Below are 26,765 nucleotides of genomic sequence, written 5' to 3'. Positions count from 1 at the left end.
TTTAAAGTTTCCGCGGGGCACGTCGAGCTGAGGGTTAGATGGTGGCGCCATCCAAACAGATCTCGGCCGCTTATGGCGGCCGGTAAGGGAACTAACAACGCACGCAGCGCGCCGCGAGCGGTCCCAGTGAGCGCAGCGCGAGCAGACGACCTAGAGAATTGCTCCTAGGGACGTGCGTTCCCCAGGGGAAGGTCGTGAGCAGACGTACACACACACACACAACACGGCGCGAGAGTGAGGGGTGGGGCGGTGAAGAAGGAGGGCCTCATGCGTGGACGAATCAGTCACCGATTGCGCATCGTTGAAACGATCGGCGCTCCGTAGGCTCGCTCCAGTCGGTGCCCTTGCCACCTCGCGGAAAGCAAACGGCCGCCGCTCTCCGCACAGTGTTTATTCCGCGCCCTGGCCGCCTTGGGTGATGATCGCAGCAGCTTCGGCGAGCAACGCTGCTACCGCTACCTCCGCCACACTCATCTGAGCGCTACGTTACAACGAGGACTGTGACGACGCCGCCGCTACTGCTGGCTACCGCTCGTCCTTTCTCGTCGGCCAGCAGCCCACCGCCGCTCCTGCTCCAAAACGGGCCCGAACTAGTGATGGGGCCCGTGCACATACTCGAACAGCCGCACCTGATTTGGGGACGAGAGATGCCCCTGGGAAGGACACCGCTCTGCCAAGGTTCGTGCCTCGGACTTCTTTCATTCTCATCTCTTTTTCATAATCTCGTTCTCTTCCCCGCTCTCCAGCCTTCATCCACGAGATCGCATAGCATCCTGCGTAACCTCACCCGCTCCCTGTAACTCGTGTGTGTGTGTGTGTGTGTGTGTGTGTGTGTGTGTGTGTGTGTGTGTGTGTGTGTGTGTGTGTGTGTGTGTGTGTGTGTGTGTGTGTGTGTGTGTGTGTGTGTGTGTGTGTGTGTGTGTGTGTGTGTGTGTGTGTGATCTCCCAATTTATATTTGTTCTCGCAAGACACTCTTGTGACTCGAGCCCCGGTTCGCGATAAACGGTCCATCTCCCTCGCGAGCCCCCTTGACTGCTGCTACCGTTATTTGAATGCCCCCAAATCCGGCGCCGCCTGGGCTTGTTTATGCCCCTGCTAGAGGGGCCTGACTCCGCGTGTCGCAACGTGTTGACGAAAAAGCGAGCGATGCTCGGGGGTTCCGCAGTGCTCTTAGCGTGGTTCGATCGCTCGGCCGCCGGTTAACGCCGCCGCAGACTTAAAAAGAAATAAAAAGTAGAAGGGGGCAGGTCGTGCCGAATGGAACATTTCACCGCGATGCATCGCTGCACCGGATACACGAGTCGCAGGTTAGGGTCAATTGGAGTGGCGCGTGCCAGGGAACAGTGACCCAAGAGTGCGCAACATCTACGCAGCCGAGGGCAGAGGGGGGGCTGTTGACAGCGCCGTTCGGCTCCGCCTACGGCACGTGTGATTGCGTTTGCCCGGCCTGTTCGGGTTCATACGCGTGACGACAGGATTTTGTCATCCGGCACGAGCCTACAAAGGCCAATAAAACAAAAAAAAAACAAAAAAAAACTATAGACACTGGGAACACCGACCGAGACAGCTTTTTCTGTTTCCATCGCAATTAAATCTGCCTCGTGGTTGGTTCAACAAAATATAGCGACTACATTGAAAATACAAGCAAAGCACCGTGTACGGAATGTGCACAAGATTAGTAAAAATGAGTCAGGTGTTTACTATCCGAGTCAGCAATAAAACGGCTGTCCAGATTTTTTTTTTTTTTTTTTTTGCAGTTTCGCTCATGTCTTTCATTCGCTTTGCCGATTCTTCTCGGCTGACTCCCGCACGTCTGCGTTTCCAAGATCCGCCGCGAAATTGCGAAAAAGCGTTTGCGACATCCCAGCCACCGCGCACACGCAATTCCTCAGCGGCAGCGGTCAATATCTCCGGCCTTCTTTCTTATCGATTTTATAACTGGCCGCCGCAGGACAGCTCACCACTCGCTCGGAGAGCGTCACCGCTTGTACGAGGATCCATTGCGAGTAACTTCTTTCGCGAGCCAAGTGTGTACGGCCGAGGACTTCATCATCGGTGAATCACCACAATCGGGCGGCGCTATGGGTATTCGCTACGCGTCGAATCGATTCGAACATCTTGGAATCGACTGTGCAGACGGTCGGATCAGCTCTCAACGAGAAGCGCGTTTTCGAAGCAAGATTCCAAATACCAATACAGCGCAGCTTCATCTTACGTCACGACGCTCCGTTATATGGCGAAACGTTATTTTTCGTCTGCGACAGAATCCTGCTACTGCGACATCAGTCGGTGACAAGTGGAGCAACATTAAGCGGATTAGACAATGATTTCACTTTCGCGATGGGAAAGTGAAAGCTACGGAACGTTTCCGATACTTGTTTACGACTAGGTGGAGTAAACGACAGCTTTCCGTCATTGCGCAACAGCGACAGGCGGCGTGCTCGCGCGCTTCTTCGAGGTCCCCGGGGTCGTTCTCGCGCTGCGCAAACAACAATCATAGTTGACAGGACGCAGAAAACATGCTTTTGTTCTGAAAGAACGGCACACGCAATCCTTGTTTTCGGTTCGCCCTCAAATGTCGAGAAAGAAAACGATGACGACGAAGCGGCGATATTCCTTATAGTTTGTTGTCTCGTCTGCGCGCGCAGCACGGGTTGCGCAAGTCCGCGTCACGGTAATAATAAGTTCGTCACGTCAGCCCAACCGCGCGCTCCAGTGCGCCACAGTCGTTTCGGCGTACTCACTCCGCCGCGAGGCGGTTTTTCCGCGGTAACGAGTACACATCGTCATCATCGCCGCGCACGACACGCACGCACACATATCGACGCAACAAGCTCCGCTACCAGCACCGCATCGGGCCGGTTATTCACACTGGGGAAAGGGGTTGGCTGACTTGGCGCCCGCAGAGCTTCTCTGCAGCGAAGCGAGGTGGGGAGCGAAAAAGACGAGGGCGAGGCCGAAAAAGAAGCGATGACCGATCAAAATAAACGAAGGTCGACGGGAGGAGGAGGGGAGTAGCAGAGGCGTTCACGCGCCGTGGGGAGAAAGTTCTTTTTTGCGGGCGTTGCGTCGTCTTGCCTCGGCGCCGACGGCACCGGACGTATTTTCGCCGGCGCTTCCGAGAAACTCCGGCGCCGGAGGAGCAGTGGCGGCGCCGCGGCATGCGGTGACTCAATCGGTCGGCCGCGCGTGCGGAAATCGCAGGGCGATTTCGCGTCCGACGCGCAACGCTACGAAGGCGCGCGCCTTCCCGCTGATGCGGCGTGACGTAGCAGAAAAAAAAAAGCTATCGGAAGAGATATAATTAGTGGCCTAGTAAGGGCGTCCTTCTACTGTAGTACTAGGGGCAGGTTCGTCTGCCCAACTGCGATCTTCAAAGCGAAGAAACGTGTTTCGACAAGCCTGATGAGTTGTGCGTATGCCGCACCCCTCCGGCGGTGTTTTGCGAAGTGGGGAGTGGGATAGGTTCGTCGCTACGCCGATGATTTCGCCGACCAAACGCGCTTGCGTCATTTCTTATCCGTTCGCGACTAAGCAGCGGCGCTCAAATAAAAAAAAAAAAAAAAGCGCTACCAAAGGGCGCGTCGAAAGCGTGATGTCACTCGTGGAACTGCCAGGTTTCCTACCGGAGAGGAAGCGGAAACTAAAAGAAAAAAACAAAGAGCAGTGATAAGAAGACAGCCGCTCATCATGACGCGCGCACGAATCGGAGCGCAAAACCGGGAGCGGAAGGTTAAACGGCTGACAAGCGCAGAGGTGGGGGGTCGCAAAATATTACTGTTCGCTCAGTGCATCTTGGCGACAATAGCTGCTACATCTCCTCACGGAGGTAAGGGACCTTTCGCTGCTTTGCGCGCTCTTGTGACGTCTGAGGAGCTCCGCAGTGCACACATGCGAGGACACTGGCCCCGGCGAACTCGAGTTGGCAGAAGCTCATTTGCACACGAAGCGTTAAGTCGTCGTTGGAGTCGCGCAAACCACCTGCTGTGGACACAGCCCGACCGATAATGGGTATATAAAACTCTACTACTGCGGCATTATTAATGAAACTCGATAACGGAGCTCTGGTGACGAGTGATGATTTTGAGGACGCGTATCGCGGCGATACCTGGGCGGAAGAAGCTCCTTCTGGAAGCTGCTGTACTTTCCGGGATAACTGATATTGCACAGCGGGGTGGGCAATGCGCAAAGGCGGCGGCAGTACGGCGCGGTACTCACCCCCCCCCCCCCCCCTGTAAGCGCCGATAATGCAGTCATGAGGCCTCCGCGTTGCGACACACGATGTAATGGCTCCTCTTTGGCGGGTGGAGAGGGGAATTACCGCCGCGGTTAGCCGGAATTCGTGACGGGTCTTTTTCTCGCTGTTATTTTTCCCCTTTCGGGCGTCCTTTTTTTCGCGCTATCGCGAGCGTGACGCCATGTTGACCGTTGCCGCTGCTGACGAGGCCTTCCCCTCTCGCCCCCTTCCCTCCTCCTCCACAGGTTTGTCCGCTACTTTTCTTATGCCCTCTCTTTCAGAACTCGCGCTCATCAAAGAGGCGAGGTCTCTGCCGTCACTTTAGTACTTTCCCCCTTCGAGTCACACCCGCAGTGTTGCATCTCGCGCCGTAGCCAGAGTACGTATTAACTCCTGTGTTCCAGCTTGAATCGAACCCTTCCTTGCCCTCTCTCCGCCGCCTCGTACCTCCCCATCTCCACACTTGAACATCATCACCAGCGGGCCATGCTTGCGCTTCAAGTGACGCGTCGCCTGCACAGATTGCACCTTCTACGAACCTGTTAATTTCTTGTGTGCGTGCGTGCCATTTTCTTATTCTCGGAAGCGTGATCCCCCTCTAATAGTGGCGGCATGTTTGAACCCATTCGTTTTATCTCGAATATTCGCGGCTAAGAAGACCAGTGAGCAGCTTTTTCGAAAGGGGAACCCTCGGAAAGTTCACATTCGATATCGAATATATCGCCCCACACCTTAGACACATAGTAGTAACCTTCACACACCAAGTGCCGCTGGTGATAGTGGCTTTGCCCTTTGCACCGCGCGGACCCTAACGCACAGTGTTGCCAACGCGTGCCTGATGCTGTCCACGTGGCAGCCGATGCCGAGGGCTACTAGCACTCATTTCGGCACGCCTGCATTCTCGCGGTAGTTGTTCGCCATTACTGAGTAGGGGTCAGGAACATCTCTAACCTTACTCAAACCTCTTTCCTACAGCAGCCGAGTCTGACATCTCGGACGACAGCCCCGTGGCAGCCCTGGACATGTCCCTGGCGGCGTCCCGACCCTCGCCATCCCCGCCTCTATCTCAGAGCCCGACGCCCTCGTCGTCCCTGCTCCTGGCGACTGGCGCAGCGGCCCTCGGCGCCGCAGGCCTGGGCGCCGCGCCGCCTAAGAAGTCCCCGCAGCCCATCCCGGCTGAGTGCAAAGACGAGGCATACTGGGAGCGCCGCAAGCGAAACAACGAGTCAGCCAAGCGCTCACGTGAGCTGCGTCGCATCAAGGAGCAGCAGACGGCGCTGCGGGTACTCTACCTGGAACAGGAGAACCTACAGCTGCGCACCGAGCTGACCATGCTTCGCAGCGAGGTGGACAAGCTACGCCAACTCCTCTTCGTCGGAAAGCACCCCAGCTGACGAGGAGGCCTTGTTTGGAGCGCTGCTGCTTGCTGACGGGCCCAGCCAGGGCCCGACCCGCTGCAGCGACCGATCTCCTCTTGGGCGGCTGCAGACACTGTTCCAACCATGGACCACCACCCATTACCGGCCTAGTCGAAGAGGGGGTCGACGCCCCCACTCAACCCGGGTACGGTGTCGGCGGCCCCTATTCTTCCGGTGAATTGTGCGTTGTTCTTCTGGACTAAACCAACACCTGCTGGCAACGTGGGACAAAGCACACAGCTTCGCAGCGGGAGGGGCCAGTGCGTATGAGCTTCTAAACAGTGCGGGGCAACAAAAGATGCAGCCTCAAAAACGACTGGTGCCTGTTAGTCCTCGCCCAGTCTTTTGTCCATGCTTCGCACTGTTTCGACAAGCATCCGTGCCCACCCTACTGCTGCCATCAAGAGATATACAGGGCCAAAGCATTCTTGGTTTCTCGGCCATGCCCAACCAAGGCATTTTCTCGCTTGGAAAAGAGTCCAGTTCTCGTGTTGGGGCGGGCTACATTTGATCTCGACTTCTGATAAATAAGTGGTGCACAGCCAATAGCACTTTTCAGGAGATTTGGTGGCAGCGTGCAATCTGCGCTGATTACCGGATTTGCGCTGCCGCCATTGGCTTGAGGCGACAATGGCTCAATCACTCCCACCATTCTGCGAGCTAAGACGCTGCCAAAAGATACTTTGTCCATTTCTTTTTCCTTTTTTTTTTTTTCTGGCTGTGCAACCAGGTAGCTGCAACGCAAAATGTAATATATTTTTCGAGGTAGGAAATTAGAGTAGGATGTACACGCGAGCCCAACCCCCTTTCATTTTATCACATTTTTTATTTATTTAACTTATTCACCGAATGGCTGAAGCAAGACAGGACCATATAGCTTACCCCTCCGCTAAGGGCGTCACCACCACCCCAAGCTCATTTATAGAGAAGGCATGGCAAGAGAAGAGCAACTTGTGTCTGCAATGCCCACTTCAAAACTGTGCCCACATCGAACGGTTCTGCCAGACTCCATCTGTGTGTCATGAGATGTGGAGAGACCGTGGTGTCGGATGTGTGGACTCATCAGTGACTGATGGACGGACTGACGCGCGCGGCGCAGAGATTACCGACAACGAATCTGTGATCCTCTCCTCCCCACGACCAGTCCAGCATTGTTTCTTTTTGTGCCTTTTTTCTCGTTGCAATATTATTCTTGCTTTTGCAATTCTCTTAAGTTATGATGAAAGAGTGAACAATTGCCGGCATTGTGATAAGAGAGAGTGCGTGAGTGACTGTCCGGCTTGCAGCTCCCCCTCATGTTTCAACTTTTGTGTTCCAGTTTGCGTTTTGTTTTTACCTCTGACAAAGACTGTTAAGTTTTTATTTAAGAGAGAAAAAAAGAAAGATGTGATGACAGAGCCGCTCTTTATTGCTGTTACTTCACGTTGCATTTTGTGAGACACCATTGAGCCAGCGCGTCAGTGTGAAGCTAAGGGATAATATCCAGGGAATATCCAGAAAAGAAAGAAAAAAAAAAGGATATCCAGAAGGCTTCTCGGCATTGACTGATGCAGTGGCCTGCATCTGCCAATGACCAAAGAGTTCCAACGCCTAAACACCTCTGCAGGCCACATGCTGACTGTTCACGCTGGCAAGTCTCACTGTGCAACGCTCTCATGTCAACCGTTATGCACTTGCGATGGCGACATCTGCCAGGAATGCACTGGAACCGGCTGTAAATAAAGGGCAAGTGTTTCTGTTTACAGATTGTGTATGTTTGAGTTTCTGCTTCGTTGCCAGACTTTTCTTTCAGAAAACAGCCGAGAAATGCCGAGCCTCTGAGCTCGTTATCCCGGGCGACCCTGATGTTGGCAGCATGAGAACGTGAACAGAATGGTTCCAAGAATAGACAGTTCTAACAACAAAGCCATTTACTACAGTAGAACAGCTATTTTCGAAATGAAAATAACTACCACACGTGAGGTGAAGCATATAAAAATTGGTTTAAGTCTAAAGAGAAATGACAGTAATATAAATAGTAATAATAATTGGTTCCCAGGAAAGGAAAGGTGCAGTATCTGTCACACTTGCTCTGTGGACACCTGAACCTTGCTGTAATTGAAGGGAGTGAAAGCGGAAATATTTCCGTAGTGGAAGGCTACACACTGGAGCAATTTCAACCACTTGGGAATTTTTTAATGTGCACCGATATCCCACAACAGGACAGCACTTAGTTTCACCTCCATTGAAACACAGCCGCCGGCAGTCTGTTGAACCAGGATGAAATGACAAACGCCGAGTGTCAGAAAACTGACAGCGGGACAAGTCTGAGCACTTCTGACAAAATGTTTCGTGCCATGCGAAGGCTTGCAAGCCCTGAAACAGCCACTTTGCTGGGATTTCTGAAGAACAGATTCTAAAGCCATGAAAGTGCAAATTATCAAATGCATCCAGCTCCAAAATCTGGAGGACCCATGAGTCCACCTTCAAAGTAACAAGGTTCAATGAAAGGAATCGCAATGCCAAAGCCTATAATTATAGGCATCGCAAACAACGTTAAACTGTCGTAAAGCCTTGCCAACAGTGGGTGCACAGTGGAAGCAATAGTCTGTAGAGTCCCAAGTAATGACCAAAGTGCCGTAAAAAGCACCGCATTTGCAAGTAGCATGAAAAGACCGTAACGTGGCATGCTAGAGGCAATGGTAAAGCCACAAGAAATTCTCGAGACAGTGAATAATGCTTCAATGTTTATAAACTATGGAAAACTAATTTTCAAAAGTATACCAGTGCAACTCCAAAGCTTAAAACTACCTTAAAAGAAAATGCACACGAGTGTAAACAGCCTGCACTGCTTGAATAAGCATGTACTGTCTTGATGTTCCACCTTTTTGTTTGGAACAAATTTTCATAAATGCTGAGCACAACAGGCACAAAAATATAGACCTGAAACTTAGTCAAAATGCACGGTCAAAGGTAGCGGACTGCCTGACACGTGATGACCTGAGAAACGCTTCTCGCAGAACTGCCCCGCGTGCATTTAACGCCTAGGCCACGGCTGTATTCATGGATAAGAGTGGTAACCAATGGCAACCCAAAACGAGTACTGAGAAAGCGCAGATCCAGTATCAATGGGAGCTGTGACGTGGCAAATGTAGTGTTTCCCACGGACGTCGCCCCAAATGACCCCATCACAAGGTAGAAAAATCTGGAGCAAAATCATCAGAGCAGAAAGAACTAATCCGAAATATTTCGTTGAAATGTGTTTGCCTGAAGGCACTTCGAGCAGCCCGCCAGAAAAACATGGCGAACAAACTGAAGCTGGCACATATCGACAGGCTACTGCATTTCATTAAAAATGCAGTATACTTTAATTAATTTTTTCCAGCAATAACTGCGCCTTCCATAGCTGAACGAGCATAAACACGGCGATAAAGACACAAACACTTGGTTTTCACCGCAGAATGTTTCAACGGAGTTGGTGTCATTTAGAGGAATATGCCCACTATGCTTCCAAGCTTGGACGTGAGGTCAAAGACAGTACATTTTGGCATCTGGGCAGAGTGCATTAATCTGTGGGAGAGGTACCTGGGTACTTCAAGCCAAACTGGCAACCTACACAGCAAGACCTCTGGGACAGAATCCTTTGACACACGGCAACAAGAGAGCTCTCCAAAAAGGACCAAGAAAAGTAAAAAGAAATGGAACGAAAAGGCTGCTTGCTTACGCTGCTCAGATAATGCCACCAACATTCCTCACAAGGCAGGCCGTGAGGGAGTCAACAGCCGCTGCTATCGGGTGTATTTTGACGTATCAAAGAGCACGAAAATGGGCAGGACAAATGGCAGGTTTATACACCAGGAAGCCACCATGGGTAATGCCTCATTTGCAGAGCAGACTGAGCTATGTTATGTCAGACTGCTAAACAAAAGGTCCCGACTAAACAGAATCATCGGTCTGCGACAAGCAGGTGAAGGGCAATGGCTACAAAACTTTTATGCAGCAACTGATAACAAAACAAGGTAGTATCAATTGATTTGCCAGCATAGGCATGACTACAACAAATTCTAATGTGTACGACAAACTGCGATGCATGACAGCTACAGAGATGCCTAACTCTGTACAAATTCATACACAAGAATGACAGTGTCCTTAAAATTTTTAAACAGCTCTGTCGTGGCTTTACTGGTTTAAAACCTTTTAGCTCTGTGTCCTTCCTCGTTTCTTTGGCAATCTATGGCACGCGATGGAATCTATGGATTTGGCACGCGATATCTGTACGGTAAAGTGTTATTTGAAGTCTGTTGTTGTCCCTTCTGAGTTCCTCTTATTGCAAATGCCAGTTACCCCACGAAGCGTCTAAATAAGCCAAGTTCCTTCTTTAGCTACTTCCATTTGGGCCAGCACACAAAGAAAAGGAGCCATTACAGCTTCGAGCACACCGTGCTTGTCTCAGAGTAAAATATCTGGTATACAAAAAAAAAAAAAAAAAGAGCCTACACTGCATTAGAAACGTTGGCTGTGCTCAAAAAAGTGCTCTCGAACTGGTTAAATTTTCAACATGTCTCAAGCGTAAACAGTAGCAAAGGACGCCAATAGTCCAGTATCATGAGTACTCAAAGTTTGACAGTTCCTAAAGCTATAGAGTGCTGCTGTGATTGACTGCAGATCCAAAGAAACAACATTGTCCAGCCAACGCCCTCCTATACTGAAGAATGTGCCCCTTTTGTTAACCACTGTTATATTCCCCTCTCCAGAATTTATTATCCAAGCTGAACTCGCATATGAGGAAAGACAATTCACAAGGCTATTTTTTTTTTCCGCAGTTGATTTTATGTACCACATATCCAATTTCTACAGTTTCTACATCTTTGCCCTCCATACGTCCAGTTCATTATCTTGACTTTGGCAAGCACTTTTAAGGCGGAAGTGTTTAATGCCTCATCATTGTAAGCAGGAGTTGTGACAGAAATGTCACGCTTTTCAATTGGTCGAAATGGTCGTGATGCCACAGTGCGCGAATTTCAAACGGGGCCATTTGTACTTTGGCTAGTAAAGGGATGGTATAGTGATGCTCCAAGTCAGTGGGACTGAGTTTAGTTAATTACCCATTAGACTAATTAATCATTGATTAGTTTCCTAAATATGTACATAGTCAAGCGAGCAAAGTGATACAATTTACTTACAACTGAGCAAAGTGATAGTCAATTACACTAATTTAATTAGCATAATAGAGCTAATTAGGAAATTAGTGCAAGTTTGTGCTTGCTGAACAGGAACTAAGGTTTACTGATAAGTATGCCTTGTACAAGTAATTGACTGAAGTGCAATACACTAATTAGATAATCAGTGTGATTGTGCTAATTAGGCAATTGGTTATAGGCAATTAGTGAAAGTTTACGCTTACAGAATTGGGACTGGGTTGCCGGCAATGCCTAACAGTGCACCAGGAAAGGCTTCCGCCTTGCAGCACTTTAGTCAGCCAGTGCCTCCTGAATTTTCACACTCCTTTGTTACCTACTTTTTTCTTTGCCCTGAACCACTTTCCTGGTACAGAGAAGCATTTTGGCATTTCATATCAGGCTGGTTGACATGGCAACCACAGAATAGTGAGGCGTAAAAGCCTACTGTACCAACTCGAAACGGTTGAATGGAAAAGTCAGGAAGAAGGTGCCAGCCAGCTAGTGATAAGCGAAAATGTGAAGAAGTGGAGAGGCTGCTCTCGAGAACCGTCATAAAAGATGAGGATAACATAAAGGCAAGGAACAACAATGTACCTTGTCGGACGTTGTTTTTTTTTTTGTGTGTGAGGCACTTATTCCCATAAGAGCTCCCGGAAACAAGCAATAGTATCAACATAGCCAAAACTATAATAGAAATAGCAACTGCAGTAGAAAAAAAGATACCCTATGGCAAGGTCTTCAAACAAATGCAAGGGAGCTAAATGAGAAACTTTGGTGCCCAGTCAAACGACCTAGAAATAAGGTGGATTTTGTATCAAAATCAATCCGCACATGCAAAGTAAACAACATATTGGTACGAAAGCTAAAAGACTCAAACAACAATGAAGTACTAAAGCTTGAAAGCATTGAGGAAAAAAATTAGGTACTGGCAGGAACTAATTAATAATTAAATAAAAACGAAACACGGCATTTCAATCAGCAATCTCAATAAGTCAGTGGAGGTGGAAGGGCAGGCAAGACTAGGAAAGGTGAGCAGCTCACTGCAACAAGTATACAATAGAGGTACCGATAGGAATACCGATAAAATAACGGGGATTAAATTACTGTGCTTTACTCGCTGCACTTACATACTCCTGGACCACAAGGCATACCACAGAAGATTGGGCAAGTTTCAACCAACCCCATGTTCTTCCACACCTGCCGATCCACGCCTCAGGGCATGAGCATGTAAACATTTTTGGCCCCATTACCGTGCTACCAGCATACCTTGAATCGAGCCCACCGTATTGTGGTAAGTGGCACAGCGAGCAGACCACTAAAGCAAGAATTAAACCAGTCACAAGTTCCGGTGGTGACAGTGAGGTGCAGACCTCCTCCAAGTTTCTAAACAAACTGTGCAATGTTATGGTGTCAAAAACTGGCAAACCCTGTTTGGGAAATGCGCAGCACCCGTTGCATTCGTCATTTCGCTCATATCAAATGTTTCACTCTTGATCGACATCCCAATCGCATTCGGTGTTTACTAGTGGTCAATATTTAGCTAATGTTCGATATTATTCCAGCATTAAACATTTTTCCAGAGCTCGATGTCTTTCTAGCATTCAGCGTCTTTCCTGTGTTCATGTCAGCGCACGTTAAAGATCCCCAGGTGGTCTAAATTACTCCGCAGCCCTCTACTACGGCTCCTCATTCTCTCTATCCACTTTCACTCCCACCTTCCTCCCTTCCCTTACGGCGCGGTTCAGGTGTCCACAGAAAGTAGCATGACAGATACTGCGCCTTTCCCTTCCTGTGAACCAATTACAGTACAACCTCGTTAATTCGAAGTCATCAGGACCGCGAGAAATCTTCGAATTAAGCGGGTTTTCGAATTAACCGAACACACCAAGAAATAAGACTTAGGCAAAAAAATTCGTTGCAGGAACGTGTTACCTTTATTCGGCATATTTTGAATTACTACTGAAAGTAATCAGAGATGCTGGTTTGCCGCGTCCGGTAGTTTGCGGCTCCTAAGGTCATGCTCTCGAGTTGGTCAAATAGACGAAACATCTCTGAACTTCCACCACGGCACTCAACAAAACTGCGGATAACGTTCAGCGATCCGATAACTTCACCAAGAGCAGGTGCTCGGGGAGGCTCGTCGGTGTCGTCGTCGATATCGTCGCTGTCATCGCGCATGTTCGTACCAGCAGTGATCTCACTCTCCAAGTCAGAGTAGCCAGTCTGCTTTTCGCTCTCAATGTTGATATACTCGGCGAAGCCGACTGCGTTGGACTCATCCTCTGCGCAGAGCGCATTGATGCGGTCGCAATACTCTGCTCCTTCTTCGTCAAGTGTAGTAGTACATGGGTGGTCTGCATCGGCATCAACAGTGCTTTCACTGGAAAAACCAGCGTGTTCAAAACACCGCCTGATCAATGTGGGCTCCACTTGTTTCCAAGCGTACACCATGAGGCATATGGCTCCGAGGAGGTCGATGGAGTACACCTTGCCATTGTCATAGCAAAGGAGCATGCACTTGAGCAGGTGGTACCGATAAATCTTCCTAGTGTGGTGAATGACGCCTTGGTCCATCGGCTGTGAGATCGAAGTGGTGTTCGGAGGTAAAAATACCATCCTGATGGCCTGGAGATGTGGGATGTCGCCATGTGCCGGGCAGTTGTCGACGACAAATAGGACATTCCTGCCCGTGGCAGCGAACTTGCGGTCAAGTTGCCGCACGTACTCTTCAAATATTGCACCTGTCATCCAGGCTTCCTTATTGTGCCTGTAGACGAGTTCATCCTTTGGCGGCAGCCGCGCATTTTTGAAGCAGCGAGGCTTCCCCGTCTTCCCGACGACCAGTAGCGGCAGCTTGAGTTTACCGCACATGTTTGCGCCGAACAGCACAGTAATCCTGTCCTTGGCCTGTTTCCTACCCTTGATGGCGGTGTTCTTCACTGCGAATGTTTTTGTTGGCAGCATCTTATAAAAAAGTGCAGCCTCGTCAAGGTTGTAAACGTCGTCTGCACCGTACTCGCTAAGCAGCGGTGCCAATGTGTGGTTTCTCCAATCCTCGACAACGCTCTTGTTAGTGCTGCCGCTCTCACCACAGACGGTGAGAAAGGTTAAATTATTGCGTTCTTTAAAACGGCAAAACCATCCATTGCTGCACTTAAATTTCTCGTGCCCAAGTTGTAGAGCTAGGTCGTTGGCCTTCTCCCGCAGTAGCGTTCCATTGACGGGAAGGTGGGCAGCGTTTGCTTTCTGCAGCCAGCGAAGCAGAGCAGCTTCCACATCTTGATACGTGGGAGCCCGCACTCGTGACCGCTTCGAAGAATAGGTCTTGCCGTAAGCCTCTAGTATTTTTGACTTGTTGCTCAATATTGTGGACAACGTCGAGAGGGGCACGCCATGCCTTTTGGCCAACTCGGTCTTCAAACAAGCGCTCTTGCCTGCTTCCTGGATCAAGCAGAACTTCTGCTGCAGCGTTAAAGTCTTGTACTTTGGCATTTCTGCACTGCTACGGTCACAAAGCTAGCACTTCTGCACAGTCCCGCCCAAAAAAACGGCACAGTAGCCGACCCCTAACCACAGCGCACAACACAAAGAAATGGCGCAGGCGAGACCGGCGCGGCGGTGGTGGTGGCGTACTTGCAGCGTCGGAGGCACGGGGGAAGAGTGGGCGAAGCACACCAAAGGTCTCTTCGATTTGGCTCGCACTGGCTGCACTAGTTCTGAAAAGTGCTGCAGCGGTGCCAGGTGGTCACGTGAGCGTGCAGTGCCAGTTCCGACACTGGCGTGCGGCAGCAGCTGCCAAAACGAGTACGCAAGTGTAGAACTCTGCAACCTAGCAGACACGTGCGCGCATCATGCATCGCGTGCTGTAACATGATCACGTCCAGTTTCGAAGCCAGCTGCCGCAGGCCTACAGCGCTCGATCGGAAAGTGACGACGACTAACAGTGACACCAATTGACCAAATACGTGCGACTGCGCACGATCGTTATATCGGGCAGTCTGCGAAGGTGCCATTCATGCGCCTGGGTATGAGAGAATTAACGCTGTAAGCAGTTGCCACGAGTACTAGTTTAAATAATTAAGACTGCCTAACAAGACGCTTGATTGGTTTCCACGAACTTACTTCTGTCCAAAAGCACTAGCTGACGCACGTATGTTTGTACCTTATTGCGCTCTCAGACATTCTATGTGCTCCGTGGGCGACAAGTTTGATGTCGCATAGTCGCTGCGCAAGCTGTCTTGTGGCACACACACTTGGCACGACAGAAACTCGATCGATCGCAACTGATTTCTGTTCGCATCCACCCGTCTTTCGAGGTCACAACGCGATAAAAAAAATACTACATAGGACAACGCGCGCGAAGGTGCCGTATCGCGGCCACGTACCGCTACATATGTGGCCACAACTACATATAATACCGCTCTTCCATCAACAAAATGCCAATCACCAGCATGCAGCCCACCTACCTTGTATACGCAACTATTTGCGGATCCGTTAGCAGCGAACCGTTCGGGTTCTGAAGGAGACGGACTTTACAAATGCTATGCAGAACGATGCGCAGCGTCGTTTGCTCTTGGCCAAGCGAAGCGTACGCCATGCTGCACTTTTTTCTGCACCTCTTCTGGAGCGAGTGCAGAGTGAGCGAGAACTCGTGCAGTACTAGCCCTGCACCTTGATAAAACGAGGAGAGAAGTGCAGACAGCACGCGCAGCACTGGCAAAACGAGGACGGCAGTGCTGCACTACTTGAACTAGTGCAGCTGGTGCAGGCAAATCGAAGAGACCTCAAGGGGTGGAGTGGGGGCGAGGTCACGTGATAAAAACCGGTATGCCCGCCATGTTGCAGTGAAGCACGTCTTCTCCTCTGCAGGCGCGTGTTTCGGCGGTGCGCGAGGCGCACTGTGGACAGATTTTTGTGCAGAGAGTGCTCCGGCTGGGGCGCTTCGCCTATAAATCATCACCATTACTATGTGGCTTTGCCTCGCGGCTCCGTAGGGCCGTCGTTTCGCCGGGTTTGCGGCGAAACATGGATCAGGCATTGCCGCATAGCAGTCCAAATTTTCGAATTAACCGGGCTGGCGCAGGCCGCCTGTTCGAATTATCCGGCCAAATTCACATTGGAAAATACGGGACCGCAGAAAACCTTCGAATTATCCGGGATTTCGAATTAACCGAGTTCGAATTATCGAGGTTGTACTGTATTATTATTATTATTATTATTCCTGAGTTCCACTTTTTGGTAATGTCACATTTCGCTTAAGTTCTGACGTTAGGGCAAATTAGGATATTTCACTCGTGTGTCAGCGTTCTACTTACATTCCACTTTGCTCGCGTTGAAGCACCACTTTGATGGTCGCCATTGCAATTTGGCAACCTAGATGTGTGAAGAAAGTCTACACACAGAGAGAGAGAAAGAGAGAGAGAGGGAACGTGCAGCTGACCTTGACAATGGCGTGGAGGATGTCGGCCTGCATGACGACCGGCCGTTGGGCCGTCTGCACGTACAGGGACACGGCCATCTCCATGGCCCGCTCACCGAAGGGCACAAAGCTCAGAGTGACCCAGTCCAGGTGCTTGGGGGCGATGCCACCAGGGCGCGCCTGAAGCTTCCCATAGGCAGGCGCCTGGCAGGCATAGCAGGCAAAACTCAGGAGCTGGCCAAAAATGGACGGCACCATTGCCTGCAGGTTATCGGTGCCCGCAAGTGCCTCCTGGAATCAAAAGGAGAGAAAAATTGTCAGCAAGGCAGGAACTTTGCCTCGCTGGTTGTTATGGGACACTGCACTCGAACATAATGGAACAGTGCTGGCTTGGAATAACACATAAAGGACATCTGAAGCAGTTTTAGAACTGAACAATTTGCATGATGGTAAACCATACCAAGTTGTTTTGCGCTAGCACTTAAATTAGTGATGTAATTGCTGCATACAATTATTTTGCTGATAAGGCTTCTCCACAGCGCATGGTGATGAGAAGGGACACCGATGATGACGTCAACTGAGGATTGAAACCAGCTTCAACAAAGGTGAGGGCCACGAGGCATTGTTTAGCGACACCAAGCGACTCATAGAAGAGATTGGGCGAAAGCAGTTGAAATTTGAAACGTCACTGATAAAGACATCATTGTCTAGTTTCTTCATATTGCTGCTGCACATTGAGGAGAAGCCCTAAGATTGTCGCGTCTTTAATAATCGATTATGCCGCATCTTTCAATGACAGCGAAAAATCATTTAGTGAGCTTAATCTACACATTTCGTACGTTCTAACATATACATCTCGTGAAATTCTCGTTTCAGCTTCTCTTTAACGAAACAATACAAAAAAAAAAAAAACAGCAGTGAGCTTTTTTTTGGCGGCTTACATAACTACCAAGATAAGTGAGAACAGCTTTTCAGCAAAGTAATTAAATGATTTCCACAGAAAACCCCACCTGGTTACAAAAATAACCAAACTGGTGCAAACAAGATTTGCCTTAGTTTATTTAGAAGGGCACTGAGGATGCCTCTATCCGATTACTGTGCTCAGTAAAAATTGGTTCCCGGGCTCTTTCTGGTTATGTTGATATCTGTCTGACACAAAAGATGCGCTTAGTATTAAAAAAAAGTTATACCTAGAAATCATCCTAGCACTCGGTTCAAACTCATGACACTGTAGTGCCGTATACATACAGTTTCTCAGATCAATGCTTAAAACATCTTTGTTGGTGCATGCAGTTTGCTTTCAAAGTCGGGCTATGACGGCAACACTGCATTTTATATCTCAGCCTTTTGTAGCCTGCAAAGGCTTCACTTTCGGAGAGGGTGGTCTCTTTGCGATTAAAACATGGTACACTATCCTCACAGGCTAGCTGTTATTTGTCCTCAGCATCTTTGACAAATTATCCAACAGCTCAAAATATATCTCCTGCTACATTATCTCTCTCAAAAATTTGCTTTCATAAAAGTAAGTTGGTCACATTGTGCTTTTCTGCCACAATGTGACCACCTATTTCCTCATCAAACTCCCTACATCTTACAAATTTAGAGCCGTTCAGAACTCATGGAAAGCAAAGTCAAACGATAAGTCTACCATCAAGGGGCATAGTGAAAGTACAAAAACGAGATATATAATGGGAGTTTTGGATTTCTCGGCACGACCTAGACAAAGGACAATGGCTGGACAATGTACAGAACTGACTAGCGGTCTAAGGACATCAGAGAAAGTAAGCTTATCTGGGGCAGCTGAGTGTCAGTTATAGCGATGGGGTCAAGAAATTCATTAAAGCAACAGGGTCACACCAAATCAAAATCAGAAGTAATAGAAGGCCATTGAAACTCAACTTGGCTAACGATAGTATGCATAACCATGCCCCGGTCCTTTTGTGCTGCTAATGATTCTAAACCTTCACAAAGTTTTATGTTCTTAGTTGGCTGTTCTTTCTGCGGTAGCTGGACAACAGAAAAATTTGTCTGCAAAATCAAAAGCTTCAACAGAGCTGAAACAAGGAGCAAAGAAAGACAGATCGTCCACCTCCCTTTGTCCCCTGTCGCTGCACTACTGTTTTTGAAAATGTACCAAGTTCAAATTACTAGTTTACTAAAATTCGTCCAAGAAATTCAGAAAAATAACAGACCTCTAAGAATACTGGCATGTTCATTTTTAATGCAAAATGCACTTAAGCTCTACTCCTCGCTATCTCATGCTCACAGTTATTAGAAATTTCAGTGTCTGCATTTTGAGGCTTTGCAATAAACAGAAGAAATGCATGAAGAAAGTCTTAACCAGTATCTTTAGAGATCCCAACCTTATCACCTATGTAATCACTAACTGATTACACTTAAAGTGCTTTGGTGGGCCAATTAAGAGAAGGTGGTAACAGTTTAAAGTCGCACTTCGAGCCCCTTTAAAAGGATATTGAAAACAAGTTCAATTCATTCTGTATCAATAGAAACTCTTTATAGTAAAGTTGCTGAGACCACCACAAATCTTTACTATATCAGTTATCGGTGATCACATGGTCCTTAAAATGATGCCCAATAATTAAATGGTTACTTACTAAACACATCTTGTTGCTTTATTAAAAAAATAATGCTCTAAAATACCTCCCATATATCACTTATAGTCCCTGTGCCATTCTCTTTCTTTTAGTTATAAGATTTTTATGTTTACATTGTGGGAGTACTTCTTACGCAAGAAGGAAACGTGGCTACGAATACAACCGAACTTGATTTCATGCGAAAACCAAAGCCTTTCATGAACATTGTGTTATCTTCCGCTTTCTTTTTGTCTTTTAAGAGGCAACAGCTGAGAAATGGGGCGACAGTCAAGCGCTGCAGAAATGCAAGCACCACACCTTCACTTGTTGCCACTGCTGCCTCGTGCTGCGAATGTTTGGCTGTTTCATCCCTTCCTTATTTCTCGCTACACTTTTACTGTTTTACTTTCTGAACGCCGCCTTCTTTCCATGTTTGTAGCCAGCTTTACTGGTTTTTTATTTTTTCCTACGAGCTGCGTGCTTTCCCTCGAGGCTCCAAGGAGTATGTAGTTGGCTTCTCCTCGGTGCTGGTGAGTCCAGTGGTAAGGCCATTAAGGAAAACACTCGTTGCTCACGATCCTAGGTAACGTGCCTGCAGCGATGTTGGTCCGTAGGAATTGCGCTGCTACAACTAGGCGCACTTTATTATAAACTATTTTTATCAAAAATGTCTTTACTATAAAGGGGCAAAATTGTACAGTTTTCTAAGGGAGATGAACTGGGACTTCAGTTTCAATTTACTATATCCGAGTTTACTATAGCAGTGTTCTACTCTACATTATTACTACTTTCACTAAAATGGAGCTTCTCCAATTCAGGAAAGTCAGAAAAATAACATACAGGTGGCACTACTACCTGCCAATTTCCCAATATACTGTGTTGAGCTAGGCTACATCGCCGTTCACTTCCAAACAGTGATCAAGAAAGTCCTTTTCTGTGTAGACAGTATGAGCTTGAGTCAAGTGGCAGAAAAACCTAGAATACCTAGAAGCAGAAACAATAAACAAGTCCTTTGCACTTGCCAAACATTAACACACCCAGAAAGAGCCACAGAATTGATCCCTGCTAAAAACAGACTGAAGAGATTTGCCTTCAGTGTCCCGTAAACAATGACCCATGCATCATAATAATCTCATTCGCTGTAATCCACCATCGCCATTTGTACAAACCAAAGCTGTTGCTGGCAATCTCACATGAATAGTATTACATGACTGCACTTAGCTTCATTAAGAGCTTAATGGCAAAAGCCTTTCCTCCCACTTTTCTTCTACCTCTATACTGAGAGTTTGTGTACTCGTTATAATTTATTTCTGTCTCTTTTCTTTGGTTTCGTTGTTGGCGACATCGGCATCTCAGGACTCCTCTCCTCGATATGCGAGAACGTTACTGACTTACACGTGGCCCTACGGGGTACGGGACTTTCTACAGGAACTAAGCCTAACTAGCCAGACAAGGAAATTATGTCGACGCGAGAAACTACTGCGACATCCGGGGAAATTATGTTGACGTCAGAACCGACTGTGACGTCTGGCCGACGCATCTCGTGCAATCTCGCGAACAAATCTCGCGGATGAGAGATTTTCACCATCGGCCCCCTGCATCCTGCAGTAATTTCAGTCAGAGACTGCAAGCCATTTTTCTGCATACGTGTGTGCGTTTCACAACATATACATGGGCGAAAAAGATGGCAGAGAGGGGTCCAACCTTGTGCAGTGTGTCCATGGCACTGAGGACGGACTCCTGCAGCGTTGTGAGCACCACCTCTGCCAGGGTTGGCAGAATGAAAGGTGAGGCGTCGCCATGGACGGGAGCGGCAACGGCGTTCTGGACAACAGTGGCAAACTTTTGGAAGTCGGAGACCACGAACCTGGCATGGTGGAATGAAAGCGAACGCAGCCGAAGTGCCAATGAGCACCAACCACACCGTTCACTGTGGAGACGCAGGCTCACACGCGAAATATAAGCACGCTTTTCTCCAATTCGTGAAATAGCACACCTGTGCTAAATTGAGATATGTAATGTTGAGTTCTTTACCAAAAACAGCAAAAAAAAGCCTATGAATGATTGACGGAAGTTTTTCAGTTGCTACAAACAATGTCATGCTACTAAGGTAATCTTCCTATTTCTTCTTAGTTTGCTTTAATGTACAAAGACTACGAGTGTGCGAATATTAAAATTTTCTAATACATATAAAATATGAATAGGAAGAAAAAATGTCTTTGCAAATAAAATATCTAATCAGCAAAAATAAAAAATAAACGAAAAATTTAATACGAGGTGTGACACAAAAGACATGAGAGTAAGTGTGTAGCTTGAAAAAAAGAGTGGAATTGTAAGGCTTGTGTGGGTTCCCAGTGGTCAGACAGTTTAATAAACACTGCTACATTGAAGTACTAAAACGACTTCGTGAAAAAATTAGGAATAACAAAAGGTCACAGTTGTGGAGTGATCGAGGCTGCTGCACCAGGACAATGCATCCGCTCACATGGCCCTATCTGTCAAGAAGTTTCTGACCAGCGAAAACATTACTGTGATAGAGCATCCTCCTTATTCGCCTGATTTGGCTCCATGCGACTTTTTTAATTCCTAAAGTTAAATCTTGCTTAAAGGGAACCCATTTTACCTCTTAAAGAGGTTCAGGCAAAAAACTGAGAATATCCTGAAGGACCTTCCAAAAACCTCGTTCCAGAACTATTACCAGCAGTGGCTGCACCGAATGCAGAAGTGTGTGAACACTGAAGGCGACTACTTCGAAGGTGATAATGTCCCAGAGAACTGATTCTGTAAATACAATAATTTATTGAAACAGGCTCGTTTTTTTTTGTGTCACACCTTATAGCAAACATTGTTTGCCTTGTTCATTTAAAACTTCGCATGGTATTTGCAAATAAAATTAAACTAGAATTGCACAAAAGTATATATATATATATATATATATATATATATATATATATATATATACACCCTACTGAAAAATCCAGTATAAATTTTATACTTGATTCCGTACACCAGTTTTTTGTACGGGAAGCACCTGCGAGAAACCAGGTGCAGCTCTCATAACACTGCTGAATACAGTAACCTCTCATTTAATTCGGCCCTAAAGGGGCCATAAAAATTGGACAAATTAACCGAAACCTTCGATTATCGAATCGGCCTGAAAAAACTGCAGGAAACCGTTTGCATCGCAGAAAATTCATCTGATGAACCCTTGCACAAACGTTATCTGCATTTGAGATGAGGCCGAAATGCGAACAAAGTATTTTTCCCGGCTTCGCCAAGTGCTTCCCTTTGCGTACACTGTCGGGAAGGCCATTTTTACAAAAGGGAAGATCCCTCTTCACAAAACGACCATTCTGCATTTCGAGGATGCTTTACACAGAGTCACGTGGTCAACTGTTGCGGTCAAGTGCACTAAAGCTGTGATGAATTCGAACATTTTTGGCGTATTCGGCAATTTTGGAACATTCGAAAAGTTCCTAGAATCAATTTTTTCAATACACATCAAATAAAAAACATATTCGGTTCCTATTCGAAGTTTCGAATAATTTCGCATCCCTAATAAAGACACATCTTATATCCATCACCAGTTCCCTATCTGTTTTTGGTTCATAACGGCAGTGAAGGAGCACGAGCACAAAAGAATAAACGCGCAACACATGAAAAAGCGCTGCTTTTGTCCGAAGCAGCGTTCGTCCCTGTGTTGCGTGTTTCTTCCCTTGTGTTCGTGCTCCTTTGCTGCCGTTACGAATCAAGGAAGTCGCCAACTTTTCCAAAAACTTCTTTTACTCACCTGTTCTTAATGTGCTGGAAGAGGTGCGGAAAGATCTGAACAAGTGCCGTGAGAAATGCTTGGGACGGAATGTAGAGCAGAGACAGGCTGTTGGAGAAGCGCGCATCTTCAACAGCAACATCCGGTGGAGGTCTGGTGCTCTCGATGCCAATGTTGTACCACACCTGTAATCAAAAAATAAAATAAAAAAGAAGGATGACAAGCATCATGAGCACGAGCTAGAAATAAGCAACTGTCTGAAGCATTTCCTGAAGTGATTTAACTACAAAAGGACAATGGTAACATATAATTTGTTAAGATATCACAGCGAGGTTTTCATGATGTCGCACCTTCCATGCCGCGCACCAGAGGGCAGCCTCGCCCAGTGGGTCGGCCGAGCGCCCCAAGAGCGCGCCGCCATTGCCTGGTCCCTCGGCAGGACGACTCAGGTGCAGGATCTCCTGGAAACTCTTCAGCGCTGACAAAGACACCTGCAAGATCCAAAAGTAACTCCAATATATTTAACAGTGCTGCCATGTAGGAATCAAAGATTGAGAGAAACAGATTACCACTTCAATGTAAGGAAAAGGAAATTCACAAATATTTTCCACCAAAGATTGCACTGCTAACAAATAAATATTAGCACTTATACATAATGCATCAACATGATGTTTTGCTAAAAAAGCCTGACACATAACAATATGTAAACAAAACATGTAAACATACAATGTAAGATTATGCAAAGCACAAAAGGGCTTCTTGAAGCACATAGAGCAGTTGCTTCTCTGTGACGTTCCAGATTATAGAAGCAATGTCCAGCTACCCCAAGCACAAACTGACTAACGTTTCGTGACCGCATGTGGTTAAGAACATTTAACTCTGTGCAGTAAGGTGATTATGCTCACCTCATTATTCTTGCTCAGGGCCGAGTTCTCAATAAACTCGAGCAGCAGCGCCCAGGCACGGGGGAAGTCTCCCAGCGTATGAAGCACCTCCCGCTTGACGTGAAACACCCTCGCTACACCCGACAGAGTCAGCACCTTGGAAAGAGAACAAGGAAGGCAAATTTAAACCTCATACCTGATATTCCATTTTCATTACTTTCAGCATGTCTGTCCAGAGTTCTCATAGCTTCTTTTCCCAAGCCGCACATCTACTGCACCTGGCATGAGGCCTAGTAAAATGTTTTGCTAAACAAGACACAACCAGACTTCTCTGGAACACTAGTGGCTGTTTACGGCAATTTCTTCAATATCTCCAATTACTATCAGTGTTTTAGGAATGCAACATTAAAGATTCTACTCAAGTCAGTCTTAAATAGAGTGTGAACACAAGTTACCAACATTCACAAACTGATGACCATCAAGATAAGTTGGTGCAACAAAAAGTTTCCTTTGCTTTATTCAAACAAGTTCGCTGTAATAAGCAGCACGTTTAGAGTTCTTCACTTGCCCGCCTGCTGCTTTGGTCACCGCCACATTGCAAAGGAGTAAAGCCTCGTTAACACAAGCTTCAAAGGGCTACAAAAAGCATTTGGGTTATCCTAACAACCGTTTAAAAAAAAAGGGGGGGGGGGGGGGGGGCTTGTTCGCATACATACACTATACTGCTTGCCTGATCACTAATCCCTTGATTTTGTGAATCTATTATCTCACCACACATACTTATTGGCATACAATCATAAGTTGGCACACTATGTGAAAGTCCATCCGACATAGATATAATGCACTTATTTAACCAAGCTATATACTAACGTGGCCTAGGGCGACAATGTCAGGCACTGGATCCAAGGGCTTTGGAGGGTTCGGTTCCCATCTCACCCTTTGATTTCAAAGGCGCAAGCTGACCACCATCCCTAACAACTTGGTACGTTGCATTGCCTCCAGACTTCACCAAATGCACCGACCAATCACCACCTGGTCAAGTCACCTACACCTGCCTGAGGCTTCACCAGCACATACAACCGCTTTTCCACTAGTGATGCATTCTAGTCCTAGTGCACTAAAGAAGAAGCCTACCAATGTACTGATCAGCGTTGGCTTCCCCGTACACAGCCAGCAGCTCATTGAAGCAGGACGGCAAGAAGCCCTCGGAAATAGAACTGGAACTGAGTGGTTGGACTATTTTTTGGAGAAGGGCCCTCCTGAATGCTGTCCATGCAATTCAAGTTTGAGTTGAACTTTGAGTTCAACTTTAAGTTCAAGTTCGAGTAAGTTCGAGTTCAAGTTTGACATAATGGCCATACATTGATAAGGCCGCCCAACTAAACCCCATCTGGATTCACCGGTGCAGGACCCAAAGTGTCCAAATCGACCTGCACATTACACTTGCATAAGTACTGGAGGGAACTTTCCAGTAGTCAGAGTTATCTAGATTTCAAAAATTTCCGAAGTCAAACTTACTAGGTTTTACTGTACGCTAGTGCGTACACTTGCAATGAAGGCTGCTTCATTTCTACCTGCCGTAATGTAGTTCACATTACCCAAAAATGCACCTTCCCTTATCTGAGGAAAATGTTTCACAGGTCTCTCTACATCCCACAATCTTCTTTGCAGCCCACTGCAGAACACTTGCCTCACACTGCCAAATTACACCACAAAAGTGGTATTCACATTCCTCTGGTCCACAGGAACGCGTATCCAGGGCGACGCCACGGTGTGCCCTCGTGGTACTCACCTGGGTCTCAGCCCACTGCTTCTGTGCTGTGTTTCGCGAGTGGTGAATGAGGATGTTGCCCCCCATGTCGTTGACCTTCTCTGTTGATGCCGAACCTGACAGCGTCCGAACTCGGTCAAGCAACGGAAAAAGCACCTGCACGAAACAGGGTGGTCACTGTCAAAACGGAAACTTTCTAGACACAAAAAGTATAAAAAAAAATTGCCTTCAATGTGGTGCTCATGTTTAGGGTGTTAAAAGGAATGTAAGGTTGAGGTACTCAAGATTGCGTGGTGGGTGGTATGCATAGGTGTGCTACTGTATCCCTCTTTTTTTTTTTTTTTTTTTTTTTCAGCAAGAAATAATATGTATGCATATCTTTCATAGCAATTTAGTAAAAATCTTCTTTAGGCTGCCTTCCAAGCATGATTCTTTGCCACAATACATGACGTCAATAACTTGCAGGACCACAGGTCCACAAGCTACTATGACTATACTGGCATGGAGAAAGATTTTGCTTGGCCGTTTGCCGCGTGATGTTTTCAAGCCACGCGAGGAAGGAATGAGGGGACAGTTCGGCGACCGCTGCTCTGGGCAGCGCCGCGCCCATTCCCCAAAGGCGCACACATCTGCAGTTATCGTTTCCCGCGGGCCAGCACATGACGTTTGCAAGCCATGTGCGTGGGTGTGCCCATTCTTTTGCCCAGCTATCTCTCTCCTTCAGCACATGCTACGCATGCGCCAAGCCAGCTTAGCCCGTTTTCAGACAGAAGTCGGACGCTTTAGCGTGTGTTGCGAACCCTCTGCGAACCCTCTGCGCGCGGCGGCTGACGTGGCTCTCTCTTTTTTTTTTCTTTTGCGAGAGTAATTTATTTTTATCGGTGTGCTGTACGCATGGCGTAGCGTAAGATATGGCGGCTGCGGACGTTAAGAAGCGGCAGGGCTTCTTTTTTTTTTTTTGGCGGGAGTCGTCTATTCTTGCATGTATGAATCAACGAAAACGCGCGGTCAGCTGCTGCGATCATGATGCCCGCTCCAAGTGCGGCGTGATAAATCGAACCAGGCTTGTACGTGCAATCAAGCCTTCACGGGCACTCTGCCACGTTCGCTCCCCGTCACCACAGGAGCTATCAAAAGATAAATGCGCCGTGACGTTATCGCTGCGCAGCATCTTGGCACGCTGCCGAGAAATGAGCTGAGGATGAGAGGACCGAAACGGAGTGACGCGCGCCATCGATATGCAAGCGGAAAAGCTCGCGATTTCTGATTTCTGCCGCGGTGACCCAAACATTGTTTTGAGCTGCCGCGGTGGCTCGAGCGGCGAGAGGGACGCAGTTCCAAGTTTGAAAATTTTCGCTCTGTCGCTGCCGCATCGTCGCTGAGATCGCTCAATCGCTTGCATGTGAGCGAGCTGGCTTTAACGCTTTTTTTTTCTTTTTTTTTTTTTTTCAAATTCTCTGGTGCAAAAGTGGAGAGTGGATTATGCGAGTGGGTTGATTACGTGACAAATACG

The 26,765-nt window shown here is 47.5% G+C and overlaps 2 protein-coding genes across 10 annotated transcripts in view; one reads left to right on the top strand and one right to left on the bottom strand.

The window, feature by feature from the left end:
- Window positions 1-26,765, bottom strand: part of mon2 (Mon2 homolog, regulator of endosome-to-Golgi trafficking) — a 239,330-nt gene that overhangs the window by 182,020 nt on the left and 30,545 nt on the right. For all 4 annotated transcript variants that reach the window (XM_084579205.1, XM_084579206.1, XM_084579207.1 and 1 more), the window contains 6 exons: window positions 25,274-25,408; window positions 23,503-23,637; window positions 22,948-23,088; window positions 22,619-22,782; window positions 20,533-20,695; window positions 16,256-16,525 (listed from right to left, as the gene is read on the bottom strand). In XM_084579205.1, coding sequence (XP_084435331.1) covers window positions 16,256-16,525; window positions 20,533-20,695; window positions 22,619-22,782; window positions 22,948-23,088; window positions 23,503-23,637; window positions 25,274-25,408 — 1,008 coding nt within the window. The remainder of the gene's footprint in view (window positions 1-16,255; window positions 16,526-20,532; window positions 20,696-22,618; window positions 22,783-22,947; window positions 23,089-23,502; window positions 23,638-25,273; window positions 25,409-26,765) is intronic.
- On the top strand, window positions 239-5,822 carry LOC146179559 (nuclear factor interleukin-3-regulated protein-like). 6 transcript variants are annotated; one of them, XM_084579211.1, is made up of 2 exons: window positions 239-678; window positions 5,217-5,822. In XM_084579211.1, the coding sequence occupies exons 1-2, from the start codon at window positions 597-599 to the stop codon at window positions 5,630-5,632; spliced, it is 498 nt and encodes a 165-aa protein (XP_084435337.1). In that variant the 5' UTR covers window positions 239-596; the 3' UTR covers window positions 5,633-5,822. The 6 variants fall into 6 exon arrangements, with proteins under 6 accessions (XP_084435337.1, XP_084435336.1, XP_084435335.1 ...); XM_084579210.1 differs by having other exon boundaries at window positions 244-678; window positions 5,214-5,822; XM_084579209.1 differs by lacking the exon at window positions 239-678 and adding an exon at window positions 3,024-3,830.

Source organism: Amblyomma maculatum, chromosome 9 (genome assembly GCF_055883805.1).
Source record: "Amblyomma maculatum isolate TAMU_Amacu chromosome 9, ASM5588380v1, whole genome shotgun sequence".
Lineage (NCBI taxonomy): Eukaryota > Metazoa > Arthropoda > Arachnida > Ixodida > Ixodidae > Amblyomma > Amblyomma maculatum.
The sequence above is the reverse complement of the archived record's forward strand: the minus strand, read 5'-3'. Positions and strand labels throughout refer to the sequence as shown.